Below are 20,106 nucleotides of genomic sequence, written 5' to 3'. Positions count from 1 at the left end.
GACCTCTGCTGAGGTCTGTCCCAAAGGAAAGAGGGTGTTGATGTTTTCTTCTCATGGGCAAAAGGGTGATGAAGAAATATCAGATGACAAGAGGGTGTGATGCAAGAAAATCAAAAGAAATTGCATCTTTTTTTTTATTCCTAGCGCAGGAAGATGCCTCTCTTTGCTTATTACCCCAGGACCTGCTGCCAGCCCCTGAATGGCAGTGTTGCTGAGGAGAGGAAAAAATGGCATAAAATGGAAGAGCTTGTCAAGACTAGAAGCTGTTTTTCATCATATTGCTGACTTATATATTTTTTTTTTTTGTTATTGCCCTTATTCCTGGACAGGAATCTCTCATATACCCTGCTCCAGCTGGGTTTCGGCTATTGAACAAATGAGCGGACTAAGTGCATAACTGAATTTCCTGGCAGTAGCTTCAGCATAGTCCCTAACTCTCTTTTACAGTCGTGTAGTCTAGAATTAACACAGTTTCGGGCCCCTTTTGGAGACAGTAACGTGGAACAGAAATATATCCAAAGTTCTGGATTGTGGCTGGGTGATTCTTCTGTGGTGGAGCGGCTGGCCCCCGGCACCAGCGTGTCTGAGGCAGAAAGCTGTTGTGGTTGCCTTTGCTACAGGGTTCCCTGCTGTGGCTATCGGCCCTTCCCAGCAGAACCTCCTGGCAATGCTGTTGCGGGCTGTGCTCGGGATTGTTTGCTCCTTCTGTAAACTGAAGGAGGCTAGTGATAGGGAAATTCTGATGTGGAGTTGTTTGTGTGGTGGGTGGTGACCACCGTGTGCCAAACCCCTTTAATACACACATTGGTGTGGCATTGCAAAAAAAAAAAAAAAAAAAGAAAGCTTCAGGGGTCTGATTCTGCTGGGTGCTCCGTACACTTAACCTTTCTCATAATGTTCAGTGGGAGTGTGTGGCTGTTGAAACCCTAGTGTAAATGATTTTTTTATTCTGGTCAGCTTTAACAGATACCCTCTTCAGTCACTTTTCAGGGCAGTTTTCCTCATATTGCAGACTGTCAGAAGGCAGGCATTTTTGTGTTGTTCTTTGTTTCTTAGGACGTGATATATTTAAGGTATTGGGGTGAGCTGAGTATTGGCATTGGGGGAACCGGACTTACTACTGTAGTGTGAAAATGACATTCAACGACTGTCACAAGAATACATTCTTCAAATCTTCATGAAATAGTTTTCTGTTAGATGTAACAGTTTCGAGGGTGCGCTTAACAGAGGCAAGGTTCTTGGTGGAGATGGTTTTGAACATGGGTGCCAGGTCAAGTTTAAAGGGCTGATTGAAGAGTTTACAGATGCTGTCGTAGAGGTGCTGTCAAAGCTAACATTCTTGTTTCTGAAAATAATTACTCGTTTTTCCTAATCTGCCTCCAGGGTAGTTCTTCCAAACATTCTAGAAATTTTCAAAATGTGTCTTCAGTATCCACTCAAATGATTGTGGCAGCTTGGTAGTGTCTCCATAGTTAGGTAAAATTATAACTTCAATTATAAAAAATTAGGCACAAATTATAACTTCACCATTTTGAAGTTATCACTCTATCTCATTGCCATGCAATACCTAGGGACTCTTTCTAAAGCTAAATCTCTGCAAAAAATGTTCACTTTACCAGTTGTCCAGCCCTTTTTCTTATAAACTCCTTAATATATATCATTTGCACTATGTCATGGTAAAAGTTTGGGCATCTGTAAATGAATGGAAAAATAACACGTGGGAGAGGTGTGGCTAGGCAAGAGCAGAGTGTGTCTGTATGTGCTCTGAATTCTGTCCTGACCAGTGAACAGAGTGGCACTTCGTGTGTCTAACTGAGGTCTCTTAGGCTGGCCATCGTCCCTTCTAATCCACACTGAATTTTTCTGAAAGCTTGCTGGGGCTCTGGATCAGGGATGCCGCAAATAAGAACAAGTTTCTCCAAATTTAGAGCTAAGGCTATGGTAAGATCCTGTTAGAGTGTCCCCTCTAGCAACATGATTCTGAGATTCTTCTCAGGGTACTGATGTTATCCTTAAGCCTCGGTGGATTCAGATTAGTCTAGTAGTAAGCAAGTGTGACTTAAAGCCTACAATTCTTGTGGAGTTGATTTTAAAAACACATTAAAAAAAAAAACTAAACTCACTTTGCAGCATATTTAATTCTTGTATTTTTGGGTCATACATTTGTGTCAACAAGGAGCTTGCTTACAATGTGAACAAAGCTTTTTAATCTGAAATTAAGTCTACCCCTAGAGATAACAAAAATCTCTGTAGGCCGATTTGTTGTAAGAGACTAAATTAGGTGGCTTGAACTCTTTTGCTGATTCAAGTTGTCTTGTACTGCTGTCCAGGCTGACTCTAATACCAAAGCTGCATTGTCACAGGATAGCTGTTCTTTCCTTGTGAAGGATTTGTTGGTTGGTTGGTTGTTTTTTCCATGGCAGGTTTACTTAGGTTGTGTATAAAAAGGGAGGGGAGGCCATTGGGGAGCCTCTATGCAAATCCTTTAAAACAAGCAGACAAACTAAACAGTGGAAGGCTGCTAGAGAAATCAAACAAGTGGAAGCTAATAGAAACTGTGAAGGCTGACAGACCTTGAAAGACTCCTGCCTACTGTACTCTGTAACCTCAGCGGTCTTGCTACAGATTTCCTGAATGGAATAAAGTTAAGCTTCCATATAGTAAGAAATGCCTAAACAAATCTACGTATTCTACATGTCTGCCTAGGGACTGTCCAATTACATGATTCATAACATATTACTCGTAAAATGAAGCTTACTTCAAACTTGACAGTGCAACTACTAATAGGAGAATAAGTCTGAGTGTGAACTGTAGGTGACGTAACAGAAAAGCATATAAAAATGAAGGACTCAGTCTTCAGTGCAGAATGTATATATGGTTTAAATGAAATACGGGGACAACATGCCAGTCTGATGCCCCACATGTGGTCATCTTCTTCGAGAGAAATGATGTGTAGCAGGGTTAATCTGGTCTGTGTGTTTCACAGACGCTTGCTTAGCACTAAAGTTGGGATCGTGGATTCATTTCCAGATTCTGGTGGAGAGCATATTTCAATGGGCAGCAGAGCTGCCTGCTTTCACTTCTTCCTCTCCAAAACCAATTGACTTGTCTAACACCTACAAGCATGTAACTCATTCCTGCTAATGCGCCAGGCCTGGATGTGTCTGTCTTCCCTTCTGACTTCAGAGTAAATCTCAGTTTGTCTTGTTAGTCATCAAGACTTGTGCTGACTACAGCCTAGTTAGTTCTCCAAGGATCCAAAAGCAAGATGCTAGCCGAGATTAATTCATCAGGGTATTGTTGGTAGACCTAACACAGCCGGACTTCTGAATAGGCATAAAATGGAGGAACATGCTTGACTACAAACAGAACTACATCATCTTTTTCTCATGTTTCCACCTACTTCTACCTACCCAAACCCTTGCTATCCAAAGAGACCCCAAAGGCAAGAATTAAGAGGTGTTGCCAATGAGGTAGCATGATGACAATGATGGGGAAAAATTGCATAACCCTATTGGTTTGCTTTATTCTTCCTAGTATAGCCCTCAAAAAGTTTAAAATCATATTGCTTTATTGCTTAAGCCAATCAAAAGATAACTTTCAAAAAAATCAGTTACATGTGCGCAGCTACCATGCAAAAGGAACGATCCATATTCCCAACTCAGGACTGCCCATTAGAAATGTTTTGGGTGTAGTTCTCTAACAAATGCCAGAACAGACTTTTTTCCTACACCTTATCTAGGTATGTGCAGACTAAAGAGGCATGCTCATGCAAAGTGGAATGTTTAAACATTCCTTACAAGGCAAACTCCTTTTGCCTTGTAAATCTTTTACGGCTGTTTTCTACTCTTGAAGAAGAAAAAAAATCTAATCAGCAAGTCTGACACTTACAATGCCTGCTTTAATATCCTTTTACTCCTGTTCTTGTGTGAGCGATACTACAAAAAGTTAATCTTGTCTGTGTTCAGAAGGTGACCCACAACCTAAATCCTTTGTCATCTTTTTGTTGTTTTGGGGTTTGTTGTTATGCTTGTAGCAAATAGAATTAAGGATAAATTCCTCAAAAGTCTCTCTCCTTCCACCTTCTCCCCTCATTCAGTATTTCATTTGCAGGAGGGAAGTTTCGGGAGTGTATTTGTAGATAAGGTGGTGGTATCAGGCTTTAAAAAGCCTTTATTTTGCCACCAGTCACTGGGGTGCTTTTTTTCATATGTTCAGAATAGGGGGTGTGAGATGCTAATGAATCTCTCTCTTTTAGCCAAACACAGACCCTGATTTAAAAGCTTCTTGGTTTGTCACAAGAAGTCCCAGAATGTGCTGGTATCACACAGACTCTCCCGTCCAAAAAGCTCAGTTGGAGCTGTCGATTGAGGAATAAGGCAATAAAAGTAGTTATTAAGATGTCAGTTGTCACATCTTGCAAATTCTGTGGTGGTTCATGATATGGACTATGAATAAGGGGAGTACAGGGGAAGGAATTATGAGACACTGAGAAGGTGTAGCTGAACAGTTTTAGATATAGGTATGTATGGCTAGATACTGTTGTTTCAAAAAAAGAAACAGAAGTTACCACTTTGCCGTAACATGCAAGGAGCTATTACACTAGCCTACAAAGCATAAGATAAACTATTCTGGGTTTGCTGATAGGAAGGTTGCCAGGGGCTGATTATCTCAGAGCAGATTTCCTGCCTTACAGTGGTACCATGGGATTTAGCCCACAGTCAGATGTTCCAGAGGTGGGGAGAAACAACCCAATTAATGCATGTGTAGCTTTTCTGTTTGCCTGTAGAGTGCCTGACAGTTGCTTTGTATGCCCATTCAATGTAATTCTGCATGTACTTAATATCCTAGTGGGATGAAAAATTTCTCATCTTGCCATCAGAAATGTTTCACCTACGAAAAATCGTATTAAGTAATGGGGGAACTCAGGCTTATTTTAAAAGCGAATTTTAGGGTGAATTCCTTTGAACTAGGTACCTTCATTTTGTTGAGTTTAATGTTCCTGTAGAAGAAACAGGCGCTAGCTTTATTATAACTTGAGGCTGTTTCACTCTGAAAACTGCAACATAGGCTAACTGGCATTTTAACAGACCACTGAGGGACTCCAGAATACATGCTTACATCATATGTAAAGCCATTATTGCATTTTCTCCTAATTGCAAACTTGGCAACTGAGCCTGCAATCTGAATCTTAACTGGATGCATACTAGTTCTTTGGTCAGCAAGAGGAAAATCATGTAATGACAACTTGGTTAGCCTTTCTGTTGACTGGGGAGCTGGTGAAGAATCAACTGTTGGCTTCTAATCCTGTTGTGGTGTGCTGGGAGGCGTACGTAGCAGTGGAAAACCATGGCTGCAGTCTGATTTCTCCACAATTCTTTCAAGGTAAACCACAATCTAAATCTAATACCTAGCAGTAAACCAGGCCCAAGCAGTGCAAGCAGTTTGGTATTACTGCTAAGGCCTGCTCATAGCAGGGCTTAGAATTCAAGTAACATTGTAAAAATTCCCATTTGTAACCTCAGCAGCTGTTTTTGCAACAAGTCTATGATGGGTTGGTGAATGTAGGCTCCTTAAAGCTTTTTTTCCCTGCCAAGACCTAGAACAAATTGTCTTTCTGATAATGGAAATCTGCTTCTTTATTTGTGGCTGGGGAATGCCTGGGAATAGCTTTAATATTTGCGTTGCTCTTAATTCCTCGAAAGATGGGACTGAAAGGCTAAATACTTCTCTTGAAGAAATGAGTAAGCCAAGCTAACAAAGGTCCAGTGCTATCAAGGTGAGAAGAGAAGGCAAAAGTAGCAGTTTCAAAGTCAGCTGCTGTGAGCTTCTGTCACTTCTTACCATACAAGCCCTATCAGCCACACGGGTCACTTGTAAAGGAAGTACTGGGTAAATTGAGAGCACGTTTATACCTTTGTTAGCAAGTGTAATTATCTCCCCAAGCCTAGAAGGCCTGTTGAGCTGGTGGAGTTAAGGTATGCTAACTTCCATAGGCAGCAAGCCGGGGGTGGGAGCAAGGTGCCTGACATTCACTTCCAGCCAAAATGACAGCTGCATCGGCCATGGGTGATGTTTAATGAGGGTCTAGAGCCATGATAAATCCATGCCTCTGTCTCTGTCTTGCTTATGTTATGTTAATCGGTCGCAGATCTGAGAGTCCAACAACAGGTAAGTAGGCTGACACAGCTGGGAGGCCTGGGATCCTGTCCGCTTCTACAGCGATTTATCGGTCTGAGCTGACTGGTGAAGGTCTCCTACCACACCCTAGTTTCAGTGGTTGAATACAAAGGGGAAAGGAGTGAGCAGTATCTGGGGTAAAAGGGTTGAATCAAACAGGGTGAGGGCATTGAATACTTGTCCTGTGACTCGGTACCTTCCCACTAGAGAACCTCCCTTGGCATGTGTTGTCATACTGCCCTGAAGCACTAGCTGGGGTCAGAGCTGTGCTGCCCTGCAGGCTGTACAAATAGCTGAAAAGCCAGTCCCTAGCCCTAAAGAGCATCTCTTCTGAGAAGACAAATAACACATGGGAAAGAAGGTGAAAGGGAGAAGCAATCATCTGGGTAAAAAGTTCTTGCGTGCCATATTTCCACTGTTCCTGCTGGCTGTGTTCATAAACTGGCTGAGCAATGAGGAGTTGGCTCATATCTGAGTAATATGTTTGCTTGAGGACAGAGGGAAGCTACTGCATTCCTGCTCCAACTTGGAAGACCTGCAGCATGTGAGAAGTGTGTATTTTGGCTCTTAGAGAAGCACAGAGTTATAAGCAAGAGGGAGGGCCAAATTTAAACGGCCCAGTAATGCGACGGACTGTTGAATCTTGGCATTAAAAATGCCAATGGTGGCCTCAACTCCTGGCAGCCTCAGCTGTGTGCAACTGATTCGAGACCGAGAAGTTGTTTACACACCTAGGAGGGACTGACTATTGACAGTACTTTCAAAAAGAATTTTAGGTATTCAAATTCTAATGCATTCAAATAAGCCTTTTCATTTCTGACCATACAAGGATGAAGGAGAGGCTGAGTGATAGGTGAGAATGGCCTACGTTAGTGTGAAGGCTGGGACTGGCTCAGCGTCCTTTCTCTGCTGTGAATGGTTGTCTGTACTCGACGGTCAAATCTGCAACCTATAATACAAGGACTGTCATCATAGCTGCTTGATTGCACTAGAAGTTCCTTCTCCTAAATTCATGAGCAATATAAAACTGGCATGAACCTCCTTGGGGTTGGAGTAGATGACCTTTAAAGGTCCCTTCCAAGCCAAACCATTCTATGATTGGCCAGCAGGCCTGTGGAAGATAGCACCATCCCGCAGCAGTGTGGACTTTAAGTCTTTGAGTAACTTGATTTGTTTTGATTTCTCCCTTGGGCTCTGTTACCAGCTTGTTTGCTGAAGGAAAGGACATAAATGGAGAAGGCAGATGAAGCCTGACTTAACTTTTTTATTATTAAGTATTCTCTAAATCTGTGTAGTAACTTTCCTGATCGGCAGGTTAGTCCCCAGGCCATGCATAAGCATATGCCTACTGTGTTATATGCCTAATGAGGAACGAAAACAACCTCTCAAGTTGTACACAGCAACTCTTCATTCTGTTAAAGTATGCTTTTTACAAAGCAGGGTGACCCTGAAGCCTGAAATCAAATTACTAAAAATTTGCTCCACAGTATTTAAAATGGCTGCACTTCATGTGATGGATACATGCAGATGAATAAACTGCACAAACTTATTTTGTTGTTTCTTCCATGTGATGCTGTCTTCCTCGGTAACTCATTGTATTTATATAAGGATTTTTGTGTATCCCATGGATAAAATGGCACCATCTTTCCAGTGCACTTTTGGAATGTGTGTGTAGAAGTAGTGCCATATGAACGGCCCCAAAAGGCATCTTCTGAGTCCCAGAATAGCTATGGACTTAATTTCGGCACAGATTTCTTACACTGCCCTGCTAGCTTATCTCAGTTTTAACCTTGGGAAAACTGGCCTTTGGAGGCAAGAAGTCAAGATCTGCAGTTACTGGAGGCTTCTCCAGGGCTGTCTCTGCTTGAGGGTTTATCATAGCAAAGCATATGGGGTTTTTTTTTTTTGAGAGTTACATCAACTGATGCGCTGAGGGTAACAGGGCCGAGACTCTTCCCTCTCTAGCTCATTGTCATCCTTCATAATTAAATGAGAGTAACAGGTCAGAAGATGAAAATAGCATGCTGAGACAGTAATGAAAAAAAAAAAAACAAACCAACAAAGCTATAAAACACAACATTCCCACCCCCACCCCTCCAAAACAAACAAAAATATCTGACTTTTATTCTACTCACACAGGTAAGTAGATTGTATGTGTATCTCACTTATTCAAATTTTTTTCCCCCCTTCCCAGGCATTTACCAGAAAAAGTCAAAGATGATGTTCAGCTAAAGAATATGAGCGGGCAGTGGTTTTATGAAGCGAAGTCAAAGAGGCACAGAGATAAGATTCACGGAGCAGATATTATTAGAGCTTCCATGCGACGGAAGCCTGCCACTCTTGGTAAGCATTTTGTTTATATTTTATTTTGGAGAGGCTGGCTTTTACTTAGCTAACTTCAGACACTATTGTCTGTGAAATACAAGAGTAATATTGGTATCTCTACAAGCAGAAAATGATGCAAAGAGATATTTCCCATGTAGTTTACGGTGTAAGCTTTCCTCACTTCCAGTGCTATGTATTGAAGACAGAATTCTGTGTGATGACTGCTAACAGGAGGGACAGGCTTGTGTTTACATGTAGGACTAAAAGCCCTCTGCACTCCTGGACTGCATTGTCATTTCCATTTTTGAGGCCCTGTGAGCTACCCTGGAATGTGCCAAGAATCAGAGATGGAGAAAATTGCTTTTTAGTATGGAATTCCAAGCTTTTGGGTCCTCAGTTTGAGACCTCTGAGGCTTAATTTATTTTTTTTTTTATTTTTAAGGAGACCAAAGGTACTTCAAGTTGATTTGAAATGGTAGGCACCATGAGCTAGAGCTAGTGGTTATAACTACTGAAATATATGTGTCGGGAGCTCTGGCAGCTAGAACTGGCATCCTATGTTGTCCACGTTACCTTTAAATGCACCCACCATTCCCGACGTTGTGGTGGGTGCCCCCAAATAATCTATTAAAAATGTTTGGTAAACCCAGTTGTGTTCATGTGCCAGATAACAATTGCAAACATTAATTTAGTAGTACAGATAGGTAGTAGTATATTGTGTGTAAACAGAGTAATGTTGACAAGCTTGGTGCTCGTTTGATAATATTATATTCTGAAACTCTTATTTAAAAAAAAAATAAGATGTGGGAAGATAATGCGTTGTGTTTAACATCAGAAGTAAGCACAGTGTTTTGTTTGGAGAGAAACAAACCAAAAGAGTAGAACATAAGAGCTCGTCTACTGGACCAGACCAAAAGCTTGTCTTCCCAGCACCCTGCCCCTGAGAGCACCTGGCAGCATGTGTAGGCTCCAAGGCCAGGACCAGCCTGCAGCCAATTGCACCTCAGACTTTTTTTGTAATAGAGGTGGTATTTCTGGATTATTTTTCCCCCATTAATTTGTTCAAGAAGTTGTTTAAAGCCATGCCTCTTGAACATTCTCCATGTCCAGTCGTGAGGCATTTTAAAATGAAGGTTTTCCACATAAGAAGTGACGATTTCCTTTTCCGGTTTTGAACTGATCACCATTAACATTATCCCTGGGAGAGAAAGTGAATAGTCGATCTATATTCACAAAAACATATATAATATAGTATACAGGATTTTATAGACTTCTATTATAAATCTCTCAGCATCTGACTCTGTAATCTGAAGAGTCCTGGTCTATTTTGCCATTTTCTGTACAGAAAGTGATTTTTTTCTTAGAAATTGACCCCCATCCCGTCTTAATGCCCTCTAGTTCTACTAAATCCTTTTGACTTAGAAGGGCAAGACTCTTATTATTCTCACCAGATTGTACTGAAATTTGCAATCGTTATTTTAAGTTCTATTATGGGATTTTGCTTTGTGCTAGTGAAACAAGTAAGGTACTTCTGTCAATGCTGTGGATGGACTACAGCTTGCTACTTTCTATAGGTTTTGTAACTACAACTTAGCCTTGTTTTCCTGTGTCTAATCCTGCAGTGTTACACCTTCTCAATGCCTGTATTCCCAGAGATGAGTTTGGATAATGGCAGTCTAGTCAGTTTGAGGTTACTGTGTGATGGTTTTGGGTTTTTAAGTTAACAAGAAAAGGCCTGAAGTGAAAAAGAATGCAAAAAATCACAGGTGGTTAGTGTGGCATGTTTGTGGTTTTGGCTGGTTTTGGACTTGAAGGTTATAAAAATCAGCTGTAAAATTCTAGCTAAATTTACCAGTAACTTATAGCTTAAAGCAAAGTACTTAAAGCCATATTGTCTTAAAGGAAGGTTAATTACTCCCAATCTTATTACTCGAACAAAAGGGCATACTGGTATATTTAGAACTATGTGCAATTGCTTGGTTTCAGTCACTCATTAGATGTCAAGATATTTTTGCTTGCAGTTATGGATAGCAAAAGTGAGAATAAAAAACTTGCTTATTTTTGCACACAAAGAAATTCTTCATTTCTAAACTGTTGGAGAAGGGCAAAAAGCAGTAGAGGAAATATTGTAAACTAATGTTTTGACTCTGAAAGGGGTTACCAGACTAGGAATCTGTCCCACCCCAGAAAGAAATGCAAATGTGTTTGCATTTGCTGAATGAGGTGGGGTTTTTTGGTTTTGGTTGGTTTTTTTTTTTTATACTTACCTTCTGAACTTCTTGTGGTAGTTCTATCCATAAAGGATTAGCCACCTGCTTAAATGAGAGTTATGACCAATTTTCAGTTTACTGCTGTAGGAAGGGAATAATTGACTTGATTAACTGAACTTCAACGTATTTTCAGTTTCCTATGGTTTAATTATTTTGTTTCCTCAGGACACCAAGGTTGAATTTTTGGTGTTTATCTACCTGCAAGAACTACAGGATCAGTCTTTACCAGGGTTGCTGTAGAAAACTTCTCCATTTAGGATCATTGTAAGGTCTAAAGCAGATGTACCCGGAGTAGCAGAGTGAAGTATTCAGAGCAGTAGGTGACATTTCTAGTAGTGTTAAAAAAAAAAATAAAATATTCTTTGTAAGGCACCAGATCTGCTTCTGTACACAATTAAAGAATAGTGGACTTATGAAATAGCTGTAGGACTGAATGCAAATACTTGTATTTGCTTCTTAAGAAATCCTGCATGAACATACGGGAGACGACAATATTCTTGTTTCATGTTTTAGCTGAAGTGAGTCAGAACAAATCAAACAAAGCAAAGAACAGTTGGGTGAACAATGTTAATAAAGAAGTCTTTGTGCCACCAGAACTACATGGCATTGTGGACCTTCAAGAAGAACAACAACAACTGAAATCTAGTTCAAGGTAAGCAGTCTGTTTAATCACACTTAGTACGTATATATCGGGACTGCTGAAACTTGTGAGCTGTAAGTTCCATCCAAAATATTGTACTTGCCTCTTATTTCAAAGATCATCAAATGTTTCCTCAGAATCGCCCAAGGAATCTGTGCACATGAAAGGCTGACAAATAATAGTCATGCATTGTTAATTGTTCTGCATTCAAATGCAGAACAATCTTCGGCTTACCTCTTCAAGGAAAAAGTTGTCAATGGTGTATAGGATGGTTCCACACATGTTCTCATGTCACAATTTAGTTTGGCTCCCAGAAATGAGGACAGGATTTTCTGGTTAGAATAGCTGACCATGATCAGTCCTTTGCAGTTAGTAACAGGGGGACAATAACCTCTGCATCTCTTCATTCAGTTAATGAGACAAGACTGTTGATTTAGCCTGAATTTTAAGCTTGGATCATACGAAGAATCAGAAACTGAGAAATTGCTCTTCAGAATTTTCCAGATTTTTGGGGTGCACAGTTTAAGACCTCTGAGACTTTTTAAGGAGACCAAATGTATTTCAGTCGGAGAGAACCGGAATCTTTGGATACTTGTGGAAAATAAGTCAGATTCTACCAAGAAAAATAAAAGTCTTCCTGGAAGGGAGAGGCTTGCATTCAGAGTAAGGCAAGACAGTCAGCTTGGATATGCCTGAATGGCTATAGTTGTTGCAGGAAAGCTGGATGATAAGTAGTTTCTGAACTACAGAGGGTTTTGTATTAATCACTCTATCTCAAGTCTGTAAACATCCCAAACAGCTCTATTTTGCTTTGAAATATCTTGAGGTGATTTCTGAGAGAGAGGCGCGTCTTCTCTTTAAAGTATTTACACGTAGTAATTAATTGGCTTTGTGAAAAGCCTTCAAAAAGTCTGCATTTGAAAAGGAAAGTGCACATCTCTTAGGGTGACATCAGGTGGAAAGGAAATGTCTTTAAATGGCCAGATTTCTCAACGCCACCAAGGAAAGAAGAACCAGGGTGTAACACAGGTAGCTATTGTTTGTGCTTTCAGTGAACAGAGTGAGGTAAGAGCCCGAGTTGCCTCTTAGCATGACTGTTTTACTTCTGGTTGTGCCATTGATCAGCTCTGTAACCTTTCACTTTCTTGTCTGTCTTCTAAGTCCTTCTCTGTACATCATCTGTTTTTTCTTTGCAGCAAGGCTTGTCTCCTACTATGCATTTGTACAGTATCTAGTAGCAGTTGAATCTTTCACTTTCGTGGTCTGCAAACTGGGCATGCACGTTCACGATGAATGGCACCAAAGGTTGGTGTAAGTCTTAAAAACTCTGGCTTGCATGACTGGTCTTTCTTATCCTTTACGTATCATTATCAGTGAACTCAAGGGATAATTTTCTTGCTCACATCTGAAATTGTGCTGAAAAAGGTCAAATAAACTGCTTTGTTATAGACTTCTCAAAAAATGAAGTTGTACAGTAAGGATGGTAAAGGCTGCTTATCACAAGAAAGAGCTTAGCTTCCCCCCCCGGCCCCAAGTTGGCTGATAATGCTGACAGAGTTAGTTGTTACTGAATGTAGTTTTTTTTACAGGTGGCTTTTACCTTCAGGAGATTGTTATAGAGTTATTTCTTTATGGACAGGACAAGACATGCTGCTGTTTAATATATCTTTTAGAATATTTTGCATGTCATGTTGCACATCAGGAAAAGACGATATTTTAAAAGTAGTACAGCCTTATAATGTTGTTCTTACCATTACAACTCCACAAACTGTGTGTGATTGATAAAGAGTAATATATTTCATAAACTGCCAGGGCAGCCTCTTCAAAAATATGTAACATAACGAGGTTTAAGCACAGGTAGACAATTGTTTGGAATATGACCAACTTGATAGTGGTCTTTTAACTGGAGGTGATTTGATGACTTCTTTCAGGTCACAGCCATGCGAAGCTTGATGATACTGTCCAGGACCCTCTCCTGCCCTTGGCTCCAAATTGTGCCAGAAATTAATCAGCCTTGTTCATGTGTGCTCATACTCTCACCAATAGCTCAAGATCTTCCCTCTAAAGCAAGCTGACACAGTCCAGGATTTATGAGACAGTTGGAAGTGAACCTTAGGAAGTGATATAGAATATCTGGGCTGGACGCTTACTTGCATTTACTTTGGATAAATACTTGGTTAGATGTCTCAGATTATTTGCTTCTAAAATGTCAAAAGCTGAAGCAAGCGAACGTGGCAGGACTATGTGCAATTCATTGCTTATGATTTCAGTATGGGCTTATTTCGCTGTGACTGAGATTAGTCTCTGCAACATTGCATGTGGGAAATTGCAGGAGGCGCCATATGTTTTTAAAATCCTCCTCCTTTCTGGTCTCTTGGTACTGGACTTTGAAAGAAACTGGTCTGACAGGGCTGTGGGCCTGTCTCTAATGGCAGCAGCTGATCAGGAGCTGAGGGGACACACACAATGCTGGGGTGGGAAGGGAAAGCCTAGACACCACAAACATTTAATGTGGCTGTTGGGATAGAAGAGACACAAGGAATTAATTGACTCTTCCTCTTGCAATGCCCTAGTCTCAACATGGCTAGAACTCAGAGGATGAAGCTTGACGTTGTTTAAATTGAGTTCGCAGCTTCTAGTGTCCAAATGCTATACTTGGTTCAAGCACTTGAACTTTTAAAACGTTTTAAAGTGCTACTTTAAGGGTAGGTTTGTGGGAGTTGTGCGTTTTAGGGTTTGAGATATTTTTTCCCCTTCTTCCCGCAAGAGCGGGCTTCAGGCCAGCACTGCCTTGCAGGCTTCGCATAAACTGAACAACTGCTAACCTGAGGATTGGGACCAGAAGATATGTGATAACAAATAACACCTTTTTTGTTCTGGATCCTATTCTTAAACCAAAACAATTCTTACTGAATGTGAAGAAAGTTCAGTTCTGGTAGATCTGTTTGTAAACTGCTGAGGGTCAAATCCAGCCCTGGGGCCAGTTCAGCTGCTATTGAGTCAGGGTGCTGCTATATTAGGTGGAACAGAAATCAGCCCACAACTATATTCTTAAAATTAGCATAGTGATCTTCATCCCCACACCCCATATATCTTAATTTAGTAATGAAGCTATGAACGATTTTTTTTTTCTTGGGCGTTATATCACTGTGGTACTTTTCTTGCATGCTGGAGCCTTCAAAAACACTTCACACACCTGGTCTGTAAAGGTGTAACCTTGTACAGAACGAGTTTTCATAGGTTGACTGTCAATATTACCTCTGTTCAGTGATACCATCTGTCTATATGCTGAATCTCAAAAAAGGGCAATGTTAAAGGGGTTTTATCTTTCAAATTATGATCTGTAGGTTGTTTTCTTCCCTAGGCTAGACAATATTCTTAGCTTACGTTGAACAGTTGACAAGCATGGGTCCTAGAGTTCTGTAAAGTGAAAATTAGCTCGAAAGCCCAAATTCTTAAAATCCATGTAACTTTTCTGAAATAATAGGGGTGCTGGGATACCTAGGTAAGGACATTTTAATGGAGTACCATTAAATTGCACTAGCTTTCCTCGCACCAGATTCTCTAGCCTTCAGGATGAGCCCAGGAAAGCTTATCTGTTTGAATGGGAGGTCATTTCTGAGTAGACGGTATTGACGTCGCCTGCAAATCTATAACCCCTTTCTCCAGCTTTGCTCCGGCCTTGGTCTTGTTACCTCTTGGTTCCTGTCTAGTCTGCGTGGAGTTTGGGCCTTCATTGTGGTTCTCGGCACTTTGTTTTGCTGAATTGCAGTGCAGGAATTTTTTAATCTGGGTCTATTTATCAACTTGGCTTCATACACTCTCTTAGATTAGCCTTGTGAATGCAGCATATCTGGGAACCCTTTGTTCAGCTTTCCCACCTGTATGAGTTGAAGGTAGACTCATATTTTCAGACCTTTTGTTGTGAAACTTAGTTATAGGATCCTGGGTGTGGTTTTTTTCTCTACCTTATGTTTTCTTTAGAGCAGGGTTTTCAGGATGTAATGCTAAATTAACAACTCTTTAATTATTCTATGGTAAGCCTTAAATAGCATTGCATTGAAATATTGTGGGACTGGGTATGTTCAATGAGACTTAAAGTTACCTTCTCACCTGTAAAAAGACCGAAGAATGTCTTATTGGTTTCTTGCAGCCCAGGGTACATAACAGTATTTTCCTTGTTTAACATGAGGGAAAGGTTGAAGCATTCATGACCTAGACCTTTTAAAAGAAAGAATTTTTTAAAAAATCGTGTTTGTCCTGTTGCGTAGTCGATGTTGTAGATGAGATAGCCTGCAGGGCAGACTATTGCCAGTTAGCTGATTGGAGAGGTCTTTGTCCATGTGAGGAGGCAGCTCCTGGCTGAACCTGGAACTTGATGAGAGCTGGGAGCTGTTTTCTTGTCCTGAGATACCACATCTGCCCTCAGAAGCATTGTCTCGGGGCTCTGCTACTTACCAATCAATATCTGAAAGGCTTTTCACCCATGCCAAAGATCACTGACCACAGAAATACTCTGTATCGGAATCTCCTTGTATATCTATATTGGAAAAAACTGTAGGAGTTGCTTTCCTTCCTACCCTGAGGTCATATTTCCTACCTGGAGAATATTTGTTTTTCCTGCCTTTTACTGTTTCCCCCAGCCCCGAAATCATAAACATGTAAGTTGGTTAATGCAAGCATTTTCTATATAGAATTAAGATACTGAATGTGGTTGTTATATGAAGACCATATTTAAATCCACATCTGACTTCCATCTTCAAAAAACAAATGCTTTTTCGTATCAGAGATGTTTAGATACACTCAAATTATGAAAAACTGATTGTTTTGAAAAAAACCCTTGCATCACTCTGCAAATAGAGGAAATATTTCTTGATATAATGTAGGAGCTGTCTCTTCTCGCTGTTTTAATTTTGCCTTATTTGGGCTATACTTAGTCAGCATCACAAGAAATAACTTAATTCACTTATACTATCAAACCATAGATTTTACAGATCTTAATTCAAAGAATAGCTTTGAAGCTGTACCTCTGAGGGAATGTGTTGTCATCTGTGGCATGTCACATCTTTGCTGTAGTGGTGATTGAGTTCCTCTGATTTTTCTGACTTGGACACTTTGCAAAACTCTATTTTTATCAGATTTTGGCACTTTTCTCCACTTTGATTTCAGTCCTAGGAGAAAAATGTAGGACAAGGATGGAGACAGCAACAGTGGTATTGTTTGGAGCATGGCTATCTTTACATAAAGCCTGCTCAAAAATCTGAAAGATAGCAAAAATACGGTTTCTGTCATGCCAAGTATAAGTTGTATTGAATTCTTTAACAAGCAAAGAAATTTTTGCAAGGAAACAAAGCACCGAGAATATCCCCTTGCTATGGAAAGGGCAAGGTTTGCTTCTACATCTGATGAGAACAGCCTAAATAGAAAACTTTAGGTGCCAAGTGGTTATGTTTGAGTATGTATAAACAAATCTCTCTTGCTTTTTGAAAAAAGGCTTAAAGTAATGTCCTGTTTGCTGAAGTTGTTATACGCTTTTTCTTTGCAGTTCTAAGACAATAACCTCTGTGTTAGACAAACCTGAGGAAAGACCTATGAAGGCAGCAGTCTCACCAGTAAAGGTATGATTGGTATTGAATATAGCAGAAGTTACCTTTTACATTTTGTGTGTTTCTTTGCTTCAGTGGTAAAGATAATTAAAGATTTGAGGAAGAAAGATAATAAGTTGGAAAAAATAAGAGGGTTTTTTTTGTTTGTTTCGGAGGGAGGTAATGGAAACCACTAAAAGTTCAGCGCTAAAGTGCTGTTACAGCTATAATCAGTGGCTGTCTGTGCTTGACATTATTTCCCGTCTCTTCAGCCACTGAAGAGAATTGTCTTGCTGTGTTCCAATATCTCTAAAGTCACAGAAGTAGAGATAAAATTATTTAACTTGCAACAACTTGGGATTTTCAAGTGTCTTTAACTGGTGCCTTATCTCTGCTGTTGGTGACTGAAAAAAGAACAGGATGAGGTTATCACTAGCACTTCTGATAATTCCCTGGTTCATATAGTTTAGTTTTTTTGTCATGTATCCAATTTAAGAGGCATGCTTTCAGATTCTTTGCTGACAGGGTAGTGAGGCAGAGGAAATCACTGCACTTTCGTTTAGTTTAAGACTGTACTGATAGAACAGGTTGACTGCAATTACAATGTTCATTCCTCTTTTAGCAAAGGAGAAATCCATTTAATTCTACTGCATCAGGTGATAACTTGAACAGTGGGGAATCAGAAAAGAGACCAGCTGCTCTACCTCAGCTATCAAAGAAGGGTAAATATACTTATTTAGCATATGACTGTGAGCTTCTTGGTGGTTTATATGGAAATTATTTTTACTTTCATTGCTTCTTTTTGTAAAATACCAAAACCTATTTTATCTTAACTACTTGGAGTTATCAACGAGTTAATTTCAAACCCCATGTAAAACATGTGAATATACTCAGGAAATGGCTGCTTATGTGAGTAAATGAGTTTTCTTCTTTTCTTTTACTCACAGTTCTAGTCAGTATTAAGCACTCTGTCTGAGAGGGCTGTTTGTCCTGAATTGCTGTTAAGAGAACAGAGAAATTTCCTTGAATTTGGCGTAGCTCTCTTTATGACCTTCCAGTCATTGCTGCTATTGGCTCAACAGAAGAAGCCTAACTCTCTTTGATCTTTATTTTTCCCCTTTGTTTTCTCAGTCCTGTTTATTTTCAAATACTCCTTTTCCTGCAGTATTCTCTGCAAGCAAGTAGATGAGTGGTGATATTATCGCAACACATGCATTTGAAGTTGTAATTTAGAGGCTCATACGTGGAAATTACTCTCCTGTCTCTGTTATGAAATTTGCCAACAGGAAAAAGGAAGACTTGCACATTAGGAATAAAAAAAAAGTCATCTCCCTACTGAGAGATCACTTCTGCATTTTACCTTGGTCCATATGAATGTGGAAATAGCCTGTTTCCATTTCTGTAGGTTGCCGTTTATATTCTGAACCTGAAGAGTTATATGCATATTCAAAAGCTGCCCTTCCCTGCAAAGTTTGTCCCTTGCAGGAATAATGCTGATCAAAAACTTGGTGTGCTCTCTGTCTTTGAAATCATCAAATAGTTAATATTTCTAGAATCAGAAATAACTGCAGGATTTTCATCAGTTAAAAATTCCTGTTACATACAAATGAAATCCACACCTATGCTGAATTTCCTCCTGTGTTTTACTGCAGGTGTTTTTAATAAACCAATATAATCACTGCATTCTAGATCTGCACTGTGTCATAGCCCTCTGTTTATGCGGATGAATGTCATGTAAACTCATGATTTCTTCTCTATGTCTTACAGAAATTTTGTCACTCTCAGAAGAGAGCCAACCTAAACCAAACTTACAAAATGATGAAACAGAGAAACATAAGCAGCCTTCTGTAGAACCTACTGATGAATCACAGAAAGGACTAGTTAAGCGTCCTGTCCCAAAAGCTAGGAAATTAATTCACAAAGCAACAGATCCTGTGTCACAAAGAGAAGACTTTGCTCCAAAACCAGCCAAACAGACTGAGAGGATTAATGGCATTGGTACACCGCCCAGGGGCATTCTGAAGCGCAGTTCAAGTTCAAGTTCCACTGACTCAGAAGTTCGCGTCAGTCAGATGTTAGATGTTCAGAAAAAGAATGCTCTTCCTACTGCAACTATTTTTGAAGGAGAAGCTGAGAAGAACTCTCTTATGGAAGAAGTGGAAAACTCCACACCAATTTCACTGGAAAAACTAAAACAAGTGAGGTTCTCATCTAGCACAGGTAAAGGAGAACCTCTGCAAAGCCCACAGCTACACCATGGTAGAGAAAAAGGAGAGTTTGATTTGTTAGAATCTGACGAAATAAAGAGTGGTGGAAATGATGCTATTAGATCAGATTCATTTGGGAATAAGCAAATTTCTGCTGTAAAGCCTTTGGGAACCTATTCATCAGCTTTACAAATAAAAACAATGGATGGCTTACAAGATGATACCTCAGCATCTGGTCCTTGTGACACTAATAGGTCAGTCCTCTTGGTTAATGAAGCCTTGCAGACAAAGACAATTACTCCTAAGAAACTTGAAACTCCACAGAAGACCTCCAGCAATATCCTGCCAAATAGCAATAATGAACTGAGTGTTGATGAGACACGTGAAAATAAAGCCAACCAGTTCTTGAGCCATGAATCAAAGTCACAGAAAAACTTCACTGGTAAGAGACTAATAGGAGTGAAGGACAGAATGCAATAGCATTATAGCACATATCCATTAATGTTTAAATCCCTTGTATCTAAGATTAAGAACTAGGAAACAGAAATAGTAGGAATGTGCTACATACTGCAGAATTGAATTCTAAATCACTTCGTTGTATTTTAATGCTCTAATGTCATCAGTATTTTTTAGATTATGTTCTGTTTGTATTCTTAAGCATTAGCAATCAGATCAGAGCCTGGATAGGCACCTTTATTGTGGATGATGAAGGCAAAGTGATAGCATTTGGATAAAATTCCTGTCACGAGGCCTGGTAGATCTGTCTGCACGGGAACTGAAGAATTTTTGGTGTACTACTGTTGACTGTCCTTGGTAGTAATCCAGTTGTGACTTGGGGATTTGCTCATGGGACTGAACACAAATATGCTGGGTTGTTCCCCTCCCCTGTCCAGCCCCCT

The 20,106-nt window shown here is 40.0% G+C and overlaps 1 protein-coding gene across 9 annotated transcripts in view; it reads left to right on the top strand.

Annotated features, from left to right (window-relative positions):
- SYTL2 (synaptotagmin like 2) overlaps nucleotides 1-20,106 on the top strand; it is a 61,718-nt gene that overhangs the window by 18,564 nt on the left and 23,048 nt on the right. For 8 of the 9 annotated variants that reach the window (XM_087756593.1, XM_087756592.1, XM_087756594.1 and 5 more), the window contains 5 exons: nucleotides 8,375-8,523; nucleotides 11,289-11,427; nucleotides 16,961-17,033; nucleotides 17,623-17,722; nucleotides 18,768-19,649. In XM_087756593.1, coding sequence (XP_087612719.1) covers nucleotides 8,375-8,523; nucleotides 11,289-11,427; nucleotides 16,961-17,033; nucleotides 17,623-17,722; nucleotides 18,768-19,649 — 1,343 coding nt within the window. The remainder of the gene's footprint in view (nucleotides 1-8,374; nucleotides 8,524-11,288; nucleotides 11,428-16,960; nucleotides 17,034-17,622; nucleotides 17,723-18,767; nucleotides 19,650-20,106) is intronic. The other variant, XM_087756596.1, reaches the window with a different exon arrangement.

The sequence above is a fragment of the Nipponia nippon genome, unplaced genomic scaffold (genome assembly GCF_047370975.1).
Source record: "Nipponia nippon isolate SJK-2023a ecotype South Korea unplaced genomic scaffold, ASM4737097v1 scaffold_2, whole genome shotgun sequence".
Classification (NCBI taxonomy): domain Eukaryota; kingdom Metazoa; phylum Chordata; class Aves; order Pelecaniformes; family Threskiornithidae; genus Nipponia; species Nipponia nippon.
This window is presented reverse-complemented; position numbering and strand designations above follow the sequence as displayed.